Source organism: Oncorhynchus kisutch, linkage group LG16, assembly GCF_002021735.2.
Source record: "Oncorhynchus kisutch isolate 150728-3 linkage group LG16, Okis_V2, whole genome shotgun sequence".
Taxonomy (NCBI): Eukaryota; Metazoa; Chordata; class Actinopteri; order Salmoniformes; family Salmonidae; genus Oncorhynchus; species Oncorhynchus kisutch.
In genome coordinates, this window is record NC_034189.2 from 48,799,998 (window position 1) to 48,818,570 (window position 18,573).

An 18,573-nucleotide genomic window follows, 5' to 3' on the forward strand; every position below is an offset into this window, starting at 1 on the left:
CGGAACAGATTTTATTATTTCAGAACCAAACCATTGGAAAATAATTTCACTTCCAACCACTACTTTTAATCCTACACTATGATGTCACAGAGCATTTTATAGGACCTTTCTTCTTATCTTTTTAACCGCAGATCATATAAATGTGCCGTTTTCACATACAGTATGTAGACTGGTATGGTGCTGGAGATAATGAATATGAAGTTGAAAAGGGGCGGAATTGCCCTTTAAGAAAGCACTAAACTTTGAATGAACATGAACCCATGTCTCATTCATAACTGAATAATAAAGCCTGTATCCAGTTTGGAGTTTTTAGTGAATACCATTCAGTCAGACAGGCCCTTAAGATAATTGAGGATAGGGGCTCAAACAGAGGAGAGAGGGTAATCAAATACGGCCCGATGGAATCCTTGACTAATAGCTTTGGCATACCAATACCTTTTCACCATTGTGTGCATGTGTTCCGTATGACTCATTGTTTTGAAGCCATATTTGGCTTGACTTCAATGGATTTCACATGTTTGTTTGCAAGTGTTTTCATATTTCCATTCTCTTATTGTTTGTCTGGCCTAGTAATCATATATAATCATAAACCTAGATCTACCACACATACCCTCCCTCAACCTTGCTGTTGTCAGCATCAAAACAAAACAACTGACCCATCTGAATCTGTGTCACAAGCCTTGTGTTTTCTATATATAACCATAGGGAGGGAGTTTTAGAATGTTATTTTAGGTGTTCTATTTTGGAATCCTACAGTTCAATAAGGATAACAGTGTTCAGCATTTCAACAGAGTATAAAATGTGTAATCCTAAATTATCAAGTGCTGAAAGGTCCAGTGCAGTCAAAAACTAGATATTCCTTAGTTTTATTCCTTTGTTTTAGATTGGAATAATACTGTGAATTTATGAAAATTATGATAATGCCATTTAAGTCTAAGAGCTGTTTGAAAAGACTGCCTGAAATGTCAGCCTGTTTTGGTGGTATGGAGTTTTGGCCTGCCTGGTGACATCACCATGTGGTAAATTAGTTAATAGACCAATAACAAAGAGGGTTGCAAACCTCTCTGCCAATAACAGCTAGTTTTCAGTTTTCCCCTCACCACTCAGATCACTCCCAGACAGTCCTAGTAAAATTCTTGGTTGCGAAATTGCTCTTTGCTAAGAATCAAATCAAATGAAATGTTATTAGTCACATGCGCCAAATTAAATGTGAGTGAAATGCTTACTTACCCCTAACCAACAATGCAGTTTAAAAAAAAAAAAGATAAGTATAAGAGATAAAAGCAACACGTAATTAAAGAGCAGCAGTAAAATAACAATAGCGAGTCTATATACAGGGTCGTACCGATACAGAGTCAATGTGCGGGGGCACCGGTTAGTTGAGGTAGTATGTACATGTAGGTAGAGTTATTAAAGTGACTATGCATAGATGACAACAGAGAGTAGCAGTGGTGTAAAAAGGGGGAGAGGGGGGAGCACTGAAAATAGTCTGGGTAGCATTTGTCTAGATGTTCAGGAGTCTTATGGCTTGGGGGTAGAAGCTGTTTAGAAGCCTCTTGGACATAGACTTGGTGCTCTGTTACCGCTTGCCATGCGGTAGCAGAGAAAACAGTCTATGACTAGGGTGGCTGGAGTCTTTGACAATTGTTAGGGCCTTCCTCTGACACCGCCTGGTATAGAGATCCTGGATGGCAGTAAGCTTGGCCCCAGTGATGTACTGGGCCGTTTGCACTACCCTCTGTAGTGCCTTGCTGTCGGAGGCAGAGCAGTTGCCATACCAGGCAGTGATGCAACCAGGATGCTCTTGATGGTGCAGCTGTAGAACCTTTTGAGCATCTAAGGACCCATGCCAAATCTTTCCAGTCTCCTGAGGGGGAATAGGTTTTTTTGTGCCCTCTTCACAACTGTGTTGGTGTGCTTGGACCATGTTAGTTTATTGGTGATGTGGACACTAAGGAACTTGAAGCTCTCAACCTGCTCCACTGCAGCCCCGTCGATGAGAATGAGGACAATCATCTCCTTTGTCTTGATCACGTTGAGGGAGAGGTTGTTGTCCTGGGACCACACGGCCAGGTCTCTGACCTCTCGTCATTGTGGGTGATCAGGTCCACAACTGTTGTGTCATCGGCAAATTTAATAATGGTGTTGGAGTTGTGCCTTGCCGTGCAGTCATGAGTGAACAGGGAGTACAGGAGGGGACTGAGCACGCACCCCTGAGGGGCCCCTGTGTTGAGGATCAGCGTGGCGGATGTGTTGTTACTAGAGGTCGACCGATTAATCGGAATGGCCGATTAATTAGGTCCGATTTAAAGTTTTCATAACAATCGGAAATCTGTATTTTTGGGCGCCAATTTGCCGATTTTTTTAATATGCCGATTTTTTAAATTTAGAACCTTTATTTAAGGTTAAGTCAAACTTAAAGAACACATTCTTATTTCAACCAACCAAGCTACCCGCACCAATGTGTCGGAGGAAACACCGTGCACCTGGTGACCTTGGTTAGTGTGCACTGCACACAAGGTTAAGGTTGAGACAAGGTTATCCCTACTGGCCAAACCCTCCCTAACCCAGTAGACCAATTGTGCGTCGCCCCACGGACCTCCCGGTCGCGGCCGGTTGCGACAGAGCCTGGGTGCGAACCCAGGGTCTCTGGTGGCACAGCTAGCGCTGCGCCTTTAACCACTGCGCCACCCGGGAGGCCCCCATGTTTCAGTGTTATTTGCCTTGAAGCGAGCATAGAAGTAGTTTAGCTCGTCTGGTGGGCTCGTGTCACTGGGCAGCTCTCGGCTGTGCTATTTTTTCTTAAAGAAGCTATTTTTGTATATTTTTTACCATTTTAATTGAAAACAATCACAGTAAGGTACTTAATTGTTAACCAGAAATGATTTGATATTGAGATAAAAACATCTGACCTTAAAAGTAACTATAAAACTTTTTAAAAGTTAATATTCTATTAACTCACACCCAAATAATGTTGATGACTCATTGTATACTCACTCATATTTCTGGCCAAAGCATAAATTAGAGAAAAAAAGCCCCACCTCAAACAGTGTTAAAAAAATTATTGCTATTTCCTCATATACCATGACATGACGTTGACATATTGGCAGAGCTGGCCAATCAGCTGTTGAATATTTTAATTGACCAGTATACGACCACACCATTCTTTTGTTGGAGTACGCCCACACCATTCAAACACAGAAAAGCTGCTTTTTAACATACTTCAATACAACTTTTTGGAAGTAAAAACAATTTCACTCATATTGTAATTCATTGTAAGTCATATTTCATAGAACTATGCAAATACTGGACATTGACTTTAAACAAATAAGACACAACTATACTAGGTTATTTCTCCCATATATACAACACAATTTAAGCCTACATGTCTTACATTAAATCCAAACCAATAAAATCTAAATAATTCAGACAACAAAAAATGAATACAGTCTTAAGCATTAGTGTTGAAGTGATGTTTATTTCAATTTGCATTATCACAATTAAGAACTCCTCAATGCAGCTGAGTGCACCATCACAGTGTTCATTGGATGTAATGGTAATGTAGCAGATTGAAATGTAGTGTAATGTTGTTGGTTGAGATGTAGCAGCAGAGTGACGTTGAGTGATCCTGGGGATAGCCTCTTTTTGTCAGTAGTAGGTCTCCTGTTCCACCCAACCTTAAAGAAGAGAAAATTCAGAGAGAAGAACACAATTAGTTAGATTTCATCTCGTCACTGAAAATCTCCATGAGACAAATTAAATAATTTGTCCTTCCCAATCCTGCATGCCAATTTGTCCTTCCCAATCCTGCATGCCAATTTGTCCTTCCCAATCCTGCATGCTATTGTCACACAATAATTAACTTTGATGGAAAATTGGCGACGCTATCTTAACAGATTGTTTTCGTCCATAGTCCCTGAGCACTTACCTCCTGGGTTTCGGCGCAGGATGTATCTCCTACCCTCATCATAGAGGAAGATGAGCAGAGAGTAGGGTAAGGCACAGAACCACCAGCAAGGCCTGAGGAAAGAGAGAAGGAAAGAGAGAAGAAAAGAATAAAGAGATTAAGTTGAGCGTAAAACAGCGAGGTACAGCGCTTACAGGGCCCCTAAATGTAAAATGTTATTTTCTCTCTTGGTTGGGCAGTAAACCCCATTACACTTCAGCTAACTAGTGAACCCCAACTGATTCTGAGGCCACAGTAGTCTCCTCCACCCATTGCAATATCCATCCATTTTACCACTCATCTTTTAAAACGGGTGAGCTTTGTTCCAAGCTGATATACAGAAGAGAATCAGAAGGGTCTACTCACTTGAGGGGGTACATTCTGAGGGCGACATCCATTCCAGGACAGTAGGACAGGAAGACAGCCAGGGCAGTTTCCTCAAACAGTCCGAAGATGAGAATACGGTTCCTGAAATGGGAGAAAAAAAGGGGGGAAAAGTCATGGATTTGATACCAACAGGGTGGATATTGATTTAGAAGTCACTTGCAGGGCTGTATGCACATTAACTCCCCTCTGGCAAACCCCCTGAATTTGCTACATTGGTGTCAGAAATGGGATGGTGGTATAGAGAAATGTGGGGACACACACTCCCAAAGGAAGGGTGTAATGTATATAATGTATATAAACTTTGTGTAAATTGTTCTGTATGTATTCTGGCCTTTAATGTTGTCTATTGCTAGCAGCACCATATCACCAAGTACAATTGTGAGTATGTGTAAATGTACTTGGTGAATAAAGTTGATTCTGATTCTGGTGATGTGTAAGTCAAGACCAGAGCAGTGAAGATCAAGCTTCAGAAAAAAACTCTTAGGATGCAGACCTAGACCAAGACCACAAAGATCGATATGTGTACTCACTTCATTCCCTGCTGAAGGATGGAGTTCCTCCTGGTCTTACAGATGATCAAATCAGCCCACTGTACAACTACAATACTGGCGAAGAATGCTGTGTGGCAGGTGAACTCCACAATCTTTCTGCGCTCATATGTCTGAAGGATGCATCATAGACCATAGAAAGAGAGAGTGTGTAGAGAGACATATGGAAAAAAGAAGAGTGAGAGGACATATGTTTCTTACATTTGTACATTACAGTAGTGAAGATTACTGACTACTCTGTTACCAAATGTGTGGTGAACCTGTGTGCCGGCGGCAGCAGTGGCATTCACAAATGGTAGTTCTGGAGGAATAGTAGCAAGCTATTGACGAAGCCCAAAATAACGGAGAGGACTGTTGGGGCCAGTGAGGTGCATTGCTGGGGCTACGGACCTGTCTGTCTGAATCCCTGGCTGTGACTGAGGTGCTCCGTCTTTCTCAAGACAATCGATATTTCCTCTGCTGACTATCCGAAATGCAAGCTGTGCATCAACCCTGATCCGTGATCCCATCCATGACTTCTCAACTTTCTTGATAATGTATCAGATTTACTGATTTATTTTGTTATCTTGAATTTCCAGATATATACGCAATTCAGCTTTCAGCTGCCATGTATGCTGGAATAAACTAAATAAAACAATTGGGAGAGAGATTGAAAAAGCTCTTATCGAGAACTTATCAGATCAAAACAAGGCCAATGCTAATCCATTAGTACAACAAAAAGCAGGGCGGTGTTTGTGTACATACCCACTGCTGGCCGTAGCTGTCCTCCATGTCGTTCATTATCTTGTTGTCCCAGTCCACACGCATACCCAGCAAATCCATGGGCAAGAACCCGTTCTCAGCCAGGATAACAAAGTATGTGAAGAATCCGGCTGTGGCCTGCATCATACCTGTGAAGAGTAAAAATGAAGAGAGTATTTTTGTCAGTGAAGAGACATTGATCAGATTGTTAATTTGCTATGAAACTGACTGGCCAACATACAACGCAACAAGACCCGGTAAAGGCAGGCAAAACAGAAGAAGGGCCAAATTTACTCCTTACCAATTTGACCGTAGGCTATGCTAATGAGCCTCTCATTCACCAGTTTGTCAGTTTTGGGGTTTCTGGGCTGTCTCTTCATGATGTCGTTCTCAGCTTCTTCATAGGCCAGGGAGATAGCTGGGACCTTGAAGGTAATGATGGGAAAGATCATCGTTGGTAACATTGATGTTAGTTCAAAGACCTTTCCAAACAAACTCTAAAATGATCATGTACATTGTTCTTCATAACACAGCAGAACACATGATCAGATTGTTCACAAAGGAGGAGTATCCACATCTGAAAGACCCACCATATCAGTTCCCAAGTCGATACAGAGGATGGTGACGGTTCCTAGGGGCAGTGGAATGTTGGCGATGATGAAGAGGAGGAAAGGTGAGATTTCTGGAATATTACTGGTCAGGGTGTAGGCGATGGACTTCTTCAAGTTGTCAAAGATCAGACGGCCTGAGGGGAAATAGAGGATTGGGGGAAGGAATAGTCAGGGTGATGAGAGAAGGATGGAAAAACCCAGCAGATTGATGGTCATTGCCATAGCTTCTCTTACCCTCTTCAACACCAGTCACGATGGAGGCAAAGTTGTCATCCAGGAGGATCATGTCTGCAGCCTGCTTGGAGACGTCAGATCCAGAGATACCCATAGCAACACCTATGTCAGCCTTCTTCAGAGCAGGAGAATCATTCACACCATCACCTGTCACAGCTACAATAGCACCCTGTGGATAAGTAAGAGAGGTGTTTACAGATGTTAGAAACTCCAAAAGTGAGATGCAATCATCCTGACTGACTCATGAGCATGAATTATTTCAATAAAATAGTACCTGACGCTGGCAGCCCTCCACAATGATCAGCTTCTGCTGAGGAGAAGTTCTGGCAAACACAATCTCAGTGTGATGGGCCAAAATGTCATCCAACTGTTCGGCTGACAGGTCCTTCAGCTCTCCACCGTGGACAACACAGGCCTTGGCATCTCTGGAGGGTACAAATATAAGCTAAATATAGGGGCTTGTATTGGTCTGTTCTGATGATGCCCCAAAAAGGCTAAATAAATGTTTCTGTCAACCCCTCTTTAAGTGTAGACAGTATGATGACATAACTGAAATGATCCCAAACAAATTGCAAATACCTTGGATTGACCTCAGAAACTGGGATTTTCAGACGAGCAGCGATGTCCTCAACAGTCTCGTTTCCTTCAGAAATGATGCCCACACCCTTGGCAATGGCTTTAGCAGTGATGGGATGATCACCAGTGACCATGATAACCTAAGGGAAGAGGAGTGGTCTGATCGCAGTGGCTGCTATGTGGATTGACTGAAGAGTCTTGTGTTTAGTATGATATTGCCATACCTTGATTCCAGCACTCCTGCACTTTCCTACAGCGTCAGGCACAGCAGCACGGGGAGGGTCAATCATGGACATTAGTCCAACAAAGCACAGATTCTCAGTTGGGAAGTTCACCTCTTCACAATCGAACTGGAAGCCCTCAGCGAACTGGTCATCAGGAAGCTGGAAATGACAGAAACCTGAAAAAGACACAGAGTCAGACACGCCACAACAAATTCTTCATGTTCTAGACCAGTCGGGGTCGAACTGGATTGTAGTCACAAAGAAATAAATGAAGAGTACAGATCATGTTGGGACAATATAAAAAAGGTTTTGAGAAAGATTTTTTTGTTATTGGTTTCTTTTAATTTTGAAAATGTAATGAATTGAAGGTTATTTGTTGAAAATTTAAAGCGGCAATCAGCAGTTGAAACAATAAGAAAGCTGGCTCCCCACAGCTGGTTCGGTAAAAAGCTGAGGGATGGGGCTGGAGAAATGATACCCCTCATAAGACAGAGCTATGGATGCAAGGATTGGCCATCCATGATATCAAAATAATAGTTTAACCATGTTTAACCATGTTTAACCATGTTTAACCATGTTTAACCATGTTTTGAGGCTATTCAGTTTTGTTTTACATTTACTTTGTTTACAAACATTAGAGTAAAAAAAAGCTTATATTTTGGGTTATGATGGTTTACGACAGTTGAACTAATTAGGCATTTATTCAGTTATAATCTTCAAGAATCAATAGGTACTTATCAATACGTCAAAAAATTGAGGATAAAAGATGTAGTAACTCCAGATTGCCTCTATGTTATGTCATTAGATTTGGGGTGGGGTCACAAGAAATTCTGGTTGAAAAAATGGGGTCCCCACTGAAAAATTTTGAATACCACTGTTCTATTCAGTCCAAAACCTTTGAATGCATATTTTCCCATATTGGTGCCCTCTTACCCAGCACTCTCTCTCCCAGCCCTCCCAGCTCTTCGTAAGCTTTCTGGAAGGCTTCCTTCAACTCGTCATCCAGAGGCTGTTCTTTGCCCTGAATCAAAATGGTGGAGCAGCGGTCCAGAATCCTCTCAGGGGCTCCCTTCATCACCAGTAGGTGATTGGACTCTCCGGCCACGATGTTCTTATGAATGGAGAGCTAGGGGCGAAATTAATTGTTTTTTGATCAGATGACACCATGAAAAGAGTTTAAATTAAAATTTGCAGGCAATGACCAGTAAGTAGCCTACAGTGCATGGAAAACTAAAGTTCTGGCAACTTATTGGATGTCAATACAAAGTGGCATTTCCAAGCTGATTGAGAAAAGCCATCCATCCATCCTGATTTTGAGTCTATCACACCACCTTCTAAAACTCAGTTTAACCCGTTGTTAACCCACAGATACCGCAAAGAGTGCATGTGGTTACCTGATATTTGTTGGTGGAGTTGAAGGGAATCTCAGCGATCTTGCTGTACTTTTCTCTCATGTCTTTGACAGACCCGCAGCACAACTCGATACACTTCAGCAGGGCAGACTCTGAAGCATCACCAGCCACATCTCTCTTGAGGATAGGTACATTGTTCTGTTCTGCCAGGAAGACGGCGCGGTTGCACAGGCCAGCGACTCTAGCCAGGGAAGCCCAGGTGGCAGAGCTTTTGTCGAAGCAGGTACCACTCTGATTCTCTGTGGTGTCAGCCTCATGAATCTGGTTGTCGAACCACATGTGAGCCACGGTCATTCTGTTCTGAGTCAGGGTTCCGGTCTTGTCAGAGCAAATGGTGGAGGTGGAGCCAAGGGTCTCAACAGCTTCAAGATTCTTCACCAGGCAGTTCTTCTTGGCCATACGCTTGGCAGTCAGAGTTAAGCACACCTACGATAGAAAGCCATATTAGACAGTTAAATAATCAACACGTTTTGTTGTTAGGACTGAAGTTTTTGTTAAACATTACATTTCATCAGTACTCACAGTTACAGTAGCCAAGAGACCCTCTGGCACATTAGCAACAATGATTCCAATGAGGAAGATGACAGCTTCCAGCCAACCATATCCCAGAATGAGGGAGAGGACGAAGAAAGACACGCCCAGGAAGACGGCCACACCGGTGATGATGTGGATAAAGTGCTCAATCTCTTTGGCTATAGGCGTCTTCCCACCCTCCAGACTCGTGGCCAAGGTAGCGATACGACCCATGACAGTGTGGTCACCAGTGTTGATGACGATACCTCTGGCAGTTCCTGACAAAACATGGAGAATATGGTTTAGAATCACAAAATGGTTAAGTGATACATTTAGTTATTTGAACTAGTTATTTGAACTATTAAATCACTACAGCTAGTTACTGAAGGTATTTACCTTCAACACAGTTGGTAGAGAAGAAGGCAATGTTCCTTGTCTCCAGGGGGTTGTCATTGGAGAAATCCGGAGTACGTGTCTGGGGCTCAGATTCACCAGTGAGGGAGGAGTTGTCCACCTGAGTGAGAAAAGAGAATTGCATTAATACAACATTGAATGACACTAAAGGTGTCCGCATGCTTCCCATCCGAAACAGTTCAGGACAGTTTGTCATATAATATGACAACATTTTGTGCTGTTTTTAATCGTTTTGGTCTCCGGCAAGTTTTTTGGGATTGTAAAGTACTCACCTTGCAGCCACTGGCAGAGACAATACGCAAATCAGCTGGGATCCTATCTCCTCCTTTCACCTCCACCAGATCTCCAACCACCACTTCTTCAGCGTTGATGTTCTTCTTCTCACCGTCACGGACAACCAGGGCTTGCTACAAGGCAGGTGACAGGATTACAATCCGTAGACATGACAATACAATCAAGTTCTTCTCAGAGGTGTTTGAACAGGCAGAAGTCTAACCTGTGGGACCAGGTTCTTGAAGGAGTCCATGATCTTTGAGCTCTTGGCCTCTTGGTAGTAGGAGAAACAGCCAGTGACAATGACGACAACAGAGAGCACCACACCCAGGTACAACTGTGAGGGACAGAAACAAAGAGGGAGGAAGACTATGAGACTATTACGTTACGGTTAAATAAGAAAACCCTTTCAGGCACTAGAGGCATTGTAGTTTTTGTTAAGTCTCAAATTATCTCAGAATTCTATAATTCTCACATTATCATTAGCTGGCTCATCCTCGGAGGCGGCCTGGATTCCGTAGGCCAGGAAGCAGAGCATAGCACCAATCCATAGGAGCATAGAGAACCCACCAAAGAGCTGCCTGCAGAACTTCACCCACTCAGGGGTAGTGGGAGGAGGGGTCAGGGTGTTGGGGCCATCACGAAGAAGGATCTCCTTAGCCCGAGCTGAGGATAGACCCTGGATGGGGGAGGGATGAGAGAGAAGGAGAGAGGGAAAGGTAGAGTGAAGAGAAAGGAGGAGGGAGGAAAGCAGGAAGAGGCAGTAGAGTGATTACCTATGGAACTCAAAACTTTCCCCTCCCCTTTTGTCGGCAAGAAAATCTCCCCCCCATACCTCGCCCCTCATCACTACATAGTGCTTTCAATGTTCCCGTGTGAATGTGGCCCTTGTAGTGGAAATTCTGCTTAATCCCTGGATCAAATATCAACAGATCATTATCTGTGCGCCATCACCAAAACAGTGTTTAACTGTTATCCTTTCCACACAAAACAATGTTTAGGCCTGTCCTAATTGTACTCCACACAAAGCTGATATTGCAGATATTGTGTCCCCTGCATTAGACCAACCTATGGCTTGTTAAAAATTGTTCATGTGAATCTGACTTGCTGTCACACAAATGGAGAAAGTCTCATCCATGTGTTCTATGCAGCGTTTTAACTTCCACTCACTGTCATGTCTGATGTTGTGTTTTTATGCTGTGTTTACTATGTATGCCACTTTTCTGGCCACGGCTCACTTGTAAAAGAGATGTACATCTCAATGTGACTACTCTGGTTAAATAAAGGATTCAAAAAATAAAATGAAAAGAATGTAATGGGAGTCACACAATCGGAAAATATATGTTTGACAAACTCTGTGAAACTTTAGGAAGACATAGATGTGTTTCATGTTCAAAGATTCAGTGGTAGATAATGATGTGATCATGACTTAGAAGGCAGATGGAGTTCTACCTACGATATGACCTCGTGCCGTAACCTCCACGACCTCAATGCGCTTCAAATTACAGTCAGAAATCATCCGTAGGAGCAGCTGATACAACTGGTTGTCAGTTTTAAAAAACAGAGGCACACACATATTCACTCACTCACCCTGGCTAAGTCTGTGCCGTATTTCTTATGAAGTTCATCCAAGGTCAACTTGTGGTCATCCTAAATCAGAGAGAGGGAGAGAGAGATTGAGAAAGAAAGAAACAGTTGCTTGTTGAACTAGGGAGTTCTCTCAACTTTTCCCCATGGCGAAAGTATATGCAGCACATGCATAGTTAATGAAACACATTCCTCAAACCATTTGAAATGATCCTAGGTATGATGAGGTTATGCTGCATCGATTTCAATATAAACCAAAGATAAGTCATGTGTTTCTTTATGATGGATGGAATTGTCTGGTTCACATTTCTGCCCTGAAAAGGTTCTGCACAGGGCACACACGTTTTTATTCTGCTCCATGTATTTAAAAAAGCCGTTTCCAAAGATATGCTACTGTTCCTCTGAAGTTTAAACGCAGGCCATTGGGGTTTTGAAACCCAAGACTCACTGCAGAGTAATAGTAAGTCAATTAAAATGCTAATGAGTACCCAAATGCAAGTCTAGAAACTACAGAGCTTGTTGCACATTTGAAAGGTTGTGTGTTGTACCTTTTCTGATCCATAGAGATTAATAGGCTTTACTGTTTACCTTAGTCTTTTCTTGCTGAAATAGTTTTGATGCTATATCACACTATTTAAATCATCTCTGGGACTACGGATGAACATTTTTGCAGCCATCTCCAGTGCTTTGATGTGTAAATTGTATATGGATAAATGTGCATTGTTCATGTCAACAAAATGAGATGAATATAATTAGTAATTTAATAAATAATCAGTTTTCCTCACCAGGTCAACTTCCTTTTTCAGATCGTCCATGTCCTTCTTCTCCTTTGCTTTCTTCACCTCCTTTTTGCTCTTTTTATTTCCATTGTCCTCGGAGGTCGCCGCCAGCTTATAATCATCTTTCCCCTTCTGTATATCAGAAGGTACGTTAATGATGAGAAAGTGTGAACTATCGATGTGCCTCTTTCCTAATGAGGGCTTAGATAAGCAGTGCATTCAGAACTTTATCAAATATAGAACTTTATTTTAAAAACTAAGAAGCAGCCATGAACCGAGGGCTAAACTTTTAATATGAACTGCAAAACAAAACGACAGATTTTTTTAAAGTTGGAAGGACACAATATAAGTAAATCCAAATCCTGATACTTAAAAGTGAAATCCAGACTTACTCCAAGCCCCATCCTTGCACTGCTGTTCTAGGACTCTCAATCCCAGTGGTTTGTAAAGAGAATATACTTGCTCCTTATCCTGAGAAACTCCACCTGTTACACGTTTACACTTCTCTCTCTCACTTCTCGATGTCTCGAGTCACCCCAGAGCTCCCTGGATAGCTAACTGAGGTTTGAATATATTTATATACCCGACTGGTTTACCTGCCCAAGGGGAGGTACACAGGAAGAATGAGGCAGGTGAGTGGAGAGGGGGCTGAGGATGGGAGGGGTTGGGGAGGAGGAGGGGGATCTGTGAAATGTCATTTATTTATTTATTCAACCTTCACCTATACAGCTTGGTCATTTTGACGACAAGGCCCCTGAAAGAAAGAATCCATCTGACGTTGATGGTAATAACAGTGTGTAGTGGAATGGAAAAGAAGTTGACAGTAATAACAGTGTGGAGTGGAATGGAAAAGAACGAGGACAATTAATGAATAAAGATCATTTTCTTTCTCTCTGCTGCACTTACTTTCTCACTTGTTGGTTGATTTGAAAGAAACCCTGCACCTTTGAAGCTAAATAATATCCCGAAAAGCTGTTGAAGCGAGCATAAACAACTGTGTTTGTACATTCATTCTCACATTTGAAACATAAGTTGCCAGTATAGAAACCAAGGCCATGAGCCTTTGTTCGGTGGCATGTTGGTTGTTGCAATTATAACAAACAATACTGACTTTGACCCAGAGGCCATCTTATCTGCCTTCCAACTGGACAACGTCCCAGCACATTCATTCCTTGACCTTTGCTGTCACATGTAAATCCACAGGTTAAGATGGAGGCCGTGGGGAAGAGTGCGTAACCTTGACACACTCAGGGAGAGGTTGTACTTCAGGAGGTAGGGTGGAGTGCCGTGGGTGTCTGTTTAGTAAATGTCTGGCTGTTTGTGGTTGTCAGTCTGTGGGGAGAGGCGGGCGGTAAGAGAGATAGGGGGGGGGGGGGGGGGGGGGGTGTAACACCAGTTTATTTAAATAATAGCAACATCAAAACTTTTATACTTTATTAAGAACCCAACATAATCAAATAGACTTTATTCATTTTACAAAAAAGTGCAAACCTTTAAAGTTGGTAAGCCATACTCTCTTAAATCGGCGATATGGGAATTCTTCCATAGTAGCTGTTATACTTTGTGGAGTGTATATGGAGATTTAGAGAGGGAAATAATGACATGATAGATGGGTAGATAGAAAAGAGAGATGGGTAGACAGAAAAGAGAGATGGGTAGACAGAAAAGAGAGATGGGTAGATAGAAAAGAGAGATGGGTAGATAGAAAAGAGAGATGGGTAGATAGAAAAGAGAGATGGGTAGACAGACAAGAGAGATGGGTAGACAGAAAAGAGAGATGGGTAGACAGAAAAGAGAGATGGGTAGACAGACAAGAGAGATGGGTAGATAGAAAAGAGAGATGGGTAGACAGAAAAGAGAGATGGGTAGACAGAAAATAGAGATGGGTAGACAGACAAGAGAGATGGGTAGATAGAAAAGAGAGATGGGTAGACAGAAAAGAGAGATGGGTAGACAGAAAAGGTGAGGGAGTTTCTGAAAGAGAGTGTGTGTTTTTAGAGATATGCAAACGGTACTGCGCCACCTTTTTTATACACGAGGGGAGGTCCTCAGGACAAGTTAAGCACAGGTCTGTCAAATGATTGAGATGAACAATAGTTAACCAAAGTGCCAAGGTTTATTAACATAGAGGGCACAAACAATGGATTAGCAGCAGGGCAAGAAATACTACAAAGTCTCCAAGACTCAAACCTTGCATGTAAAACACTTCAAGGAGAATATCATGCAAACTTAGATAAAGTATATTCACAATCATTGTAAGATATTACACTTGTGATTCAAAATATTTGTAAGACCTGATGAAACATTCTTTGTTCGATAGCATACTCAATATGAAACATTCTTTGTTCGATAGCATACTCAATATGAAAAATTCTTTGTTAGATATCATACTCAATATGAAACATTCTCTGTTCGATAGCATACTCAATATGAAACATTCTCTGTTAGATATCATACTCAATATGAAACATTCTCTGTTAGGTATCATACTCAATATGAAACATTCTCTGTTCGATAGCATACTCAATATGAAACATTCTCTGTTAGATAGCATACTCAATATGAAACATTCTCTGTTAGATATCATACTCAATATGAAACATTCTCTGTTAGATATCATACTCAATATGAAACATTCTTTGTTAGATATCATACTCAATATGAAACATTCTTTGTTAGATATCATACTCAATATGAAACATTCTCTGTTAGATATCATACTCAATATGAAACATTCTTTGAAAGATAACACACTTGTGATAATTAGCATGCTAAACACACACATTAATTCTTAAGACTTGCCACTGCTCTCTAACCAAAATAACCCCCCAAAAGACAACAAGCCCTGGAAGGCTCTGGGGAAGTGGTAACAAAATAACCCCCCAAAAGACAACAAGCCCTGGAAGGCTCTGGGGAAGTGGTAACAAAATAACCCCCCAAAAGACAACAAGCCCTGGAAGGCTCTGGGGAAGTGGTAACAAAATAACCCCCCAAAAGACAACAAGCCCTGGAAGGCTCTGGGGAAGTGGTAACAAAATAACCCCCCAAAAGACAACAAGCCCTGGAAGGCTCTGGGGAAGTGGTAACAAAATAACCCCCCAAAAGACAACAAGCCCTGGAAGGCTCTGGGGAAGTGGTAACAAAATAACCCCCCAAAAGACAACAAGCCCTGGAAGGCTCTGGGGAAGTGGTAACAAAATAACCCCCCAAAAGACAACAAGCCCTGGAAGGCTCTGGGGAAGTGGTAACAAAATAACCCCCCAAAAGACAACAAGCCCTGGAAGGCTCTGGGGAAGTGGTAACAAAATAACCCCCCAAAAGACAACAAGCCCTGGAAGGCTCTGGGGAAGTGGTAACAAAATAACCCCCCAAAAGACAACAAGCCCTGGAAGGCTCTGGGGAAGTGGTAACAAAATAACCCCCCAAAAGACAACAAGCCCTGGAAGGCTCTGGGGAAGTGGTAACAAAATAACCCCCCAAAAGACAACAAGCCCTGGAAGGCTCTGGGGAAGTGGTAACAAAATAACCCCCCAAAAGACAACAAGCCCTGGAAGGCTCTGGGGAAGTGGTAACAAAATAACCCCCCAAAAGACAACAAGCCCTGGAAGGCTCTGGGGAAGTGGTAACAAAATAACCCCCCAAAAGACAACAAGCCCTGGAAGGCTCTGGGGAAGTGGTAACAAAATAACCCCCCAAAAGACAACAAGCCCTGGAAGGCTCTGGGGAAGTGGTAACAAAATAACCCCCCAAAAGACAACAAGCCCTGGAAGGCTCTGGGGAAGTGGTAACAAAATAACCCCCCAAAAGACAACAAGCCCTGGAAGGCTCTGGGGAAGTGGTAACAAAATAACCCCCCAAAAGACAACAAGCCCTGGAAGGCTCTGGGGAAGTGGTAACAAAATAACCCCCCAAAAGACAACAAGCCCTGGAAGGCTCTGGGGAAGTGGTAACAAAATAACCCCCCAAAAGACAACAAGCCCTGGAAGGCTCTGGGGAAGTGGTAACAAAATAAGACAAATGTACAAACAAAACATACAACAAAGAAGATTCAACTAGTTGGACTGCCAAAGCAACACCAAATCTTTTGCCTGAATACCAGCTCATTCACTTCGGGCAGACTCAACATTTTTTTTAAATCCTACCTACCTAATATAAGGGATTCAAACTAACATTAAGTAACGTTTTGCTAATACTTTCTTCATTCTTGATTCAGAAGTAAAGTTTATCTTATAAATGTCTGTGCTTAGTTGCACGTGGTTCTCCCAAAACCAGAGAGTATTTTTTAAAGTTTGTAGAATCCACGTTTTGCACCAAGTGAGGAGTTCCCTCGCCATAATAGCTGCCAGACATCTTGCATTTCCCAACATCTTTGCAGGAACTAGTCATTTCTATGCGACGCGTCCATGGCCACATGTAAAAAAAGATGACAGCGCATCACACAGTGCGACCAAAACAAAGATCCAACCACATGCATGAGGCATTTCTTTCTCGATACAAAACTTAGATTTTTACTATCTTTCTGAATCTTCTCTGTTTTTTGGAGAACCACCTGCAACTGAACATGGACATTGATAAGATACACCTTTCTCCCGAACGAAGAAAGTAGGTCCTCGTTTCCCAGTTGCGATGTAACTTAAGCATTACGATGATCGTACCAGATGCATCGTTATTTATGAGCCAGCTTTTTAAGTGTTTCCCCAAACAAGCACCTAGAGAACGTTCACTAAGTGCGTCGTTAGACCATGTGTCATTACTGATAGGATTTTTTTTAAAGGCAGCGCTGCTCTCGGGTCAGCTTTGTCCATTCAAATCTTACCTTAACATTAGAATTATTCCACAATAGTGATGACGGATCAGCTCCTAGAGAGAGATTACCACTTTTGTCTGCAAAAAGGCTATTGAGGTGGTTCATGATGCTTCCCTGATAATAATGCACAAAATCACAGATTGGGTATGTCATTGCGCACATGTTGTCACATATCATGAAACACATTGAGGCAAAAAAAATTTTTTACAGACAGTAGCCTAGTCGCAAAATAGAACTTAATTGATTGAACATGAAATAGATTTCAGTATAACTGAAATAGCCTATATGGGCCCATGCAGCCTATATATCTTTTAATGCAGTCATCTCGGTTTTCATTTGAAGCATTCATTTATCCTTCACTTGTTTGTAACAATTGCAAATACTTTGGATACTTTGTATTTGTAGTCAACTTCGTTCTAAAGTTAGCGACAGTGGCAGTCAGACAGATAGAATCAACATGTTGATTCTATGTTTATCGGAGATCCTCTATGAATACAGTGATGCGGAATGGCAAAAAAAGCATCTAACGGTGCACCTTGGCTGCTCTACGAGTGGTCTGGATCACTCAGAGATGTGCAAAGGTTTTTCAGAGCTGCTTTACTAACGAAGGCTCTGGGAAACACCTGGGCTACTAAACCTACATCGTAAGAAGGTTCTAATGATGATATTAACACTACAAAGGCTCTGGGAAACACCTGGGCTACTAAAGCTACATCGTAAGAAGGTTCTAACGATGATATTAACGCTACAAAGGCTCTGGGAAACGAGGCCCTGGTTAGTTGAAAAATTGCTTCCAACCCTTTCTACTTAGCAAAGATATATTGGCAACTATGGACGAATTCACTTATCGCTAACTCTCCAGGCCTTTACAGCCAACAAAACGGTTTCAATGCTGCGTCTCGCAGACAGCGTTGATCGCGCTTTAAACCTGCGCCGAACACGTCACTGAAACACAAATCATTGTTTTACATGGCTGTCGTATACTTTAACAAGCGGTAAAACATTCACAGACCAACAAACAAAAGTTAGCTTACCCAAAGTTCGACTAACTTTGACAAACACAGCCAGCATGGATGAACAGTGAAGTGCACCATCTCTTGTCCTCCGGGGTGGAAACAAAGATCCCAAACAAAGGTATTTATGGCATCGCTCACCTCATCTCATACCAGCCCATAGGTGCAACTGGCTACAGAGACAAGGGAGGAGATAAATATGGAGATAAACTGTGTGTGTCTATGTGTGTGGTGTGTCTGTGTGTCAAATAGAGAACTTCTCCTTATTTAGAGCAAACATGACCAGTGTTTACACTTTTTAGAGGTGACCACTCCCTGCATTAAAAAAACGATTGTGGACAAACAAACACAAAATGGAACTGGCACCTGTATTTGAAATGCTTGAGCCCCATCCGTTCTCACCGTTTCATTTGTTGCTACCCAGATAACTGCAAAAGAGGTAAGTTCTTGGAAAACTGACAATCAAAGCGGAAGTGTATGATTCTGGGGCATTAGCACAGGGGCCTGT

At 42.2% G+C, this 18,573-nt stretch overlaps 1 protein-coding gene across 2 annotated transcripts; it reads right to left on the reverse strand.

Moving 5' to 3' along the window:
- Positions 1 to 3,458: 3,458 nt before the first annotated feature.
- On the reverse strand, positions 3,459 to 18,314 carry LOC109882909 (sodium/potassium-transporting ATPase subunit alpha-1-like). 2 transcript variants are annotated; one of them, XM_031792753.1, is made up of 21 exons: positions 18,087 to 18,314; positions 12,252 to 12,377; positions 11,470 to 11,529; positions 10,355 to 10,558; positions 10,103 to 10,216; positions 9,879 to 10,013; positions 9,589 to 9,706; positions 9,202 to 9,470; positions 8,662 to 9,105; positions 8,201 to 8,393; positions 7,268 to 7,443; positions 7,047 to 7,183; positions 6,742 to 6,892; positions 6,468 to 6,636; positions 6,213 to 6,367; positions 5,924 to 6,047; positions 5,626 to 5,771; positions 4,864 to 4,994; positions 4,313 to 4,414; positions 3,929 to 4,020; positions 3,459 to 3,677 (listed from the first exon to the last, which is right to left on the reverse strand). In XM_031792753.1, the coding sequence occupies exons 1-21, from the start codon at positions 18,144 to 18,146 to the stop codon at positions 3,649 to 3,651; spliced, it is 3,135 nt and encodes a 1,044-aa protein (XP_031648613.1). In that variant the 5' UTR covers positions 18,147 to 18,314; the 3' UTR covers positions 3,459 to 3,648. The 2 variants fall into 2 exon arrangements, with proteins under 2 accessions (XP_031648613.1, XP_031648614.1); XM_031792754.1 differs by lacking the exon at positions 18,087 to 18,314 and adding an exon at positions 12,638 to 12,797.
- Between the last annotated feature and the right edge of the window lie 259 nt (positions 18,315 to 18,573).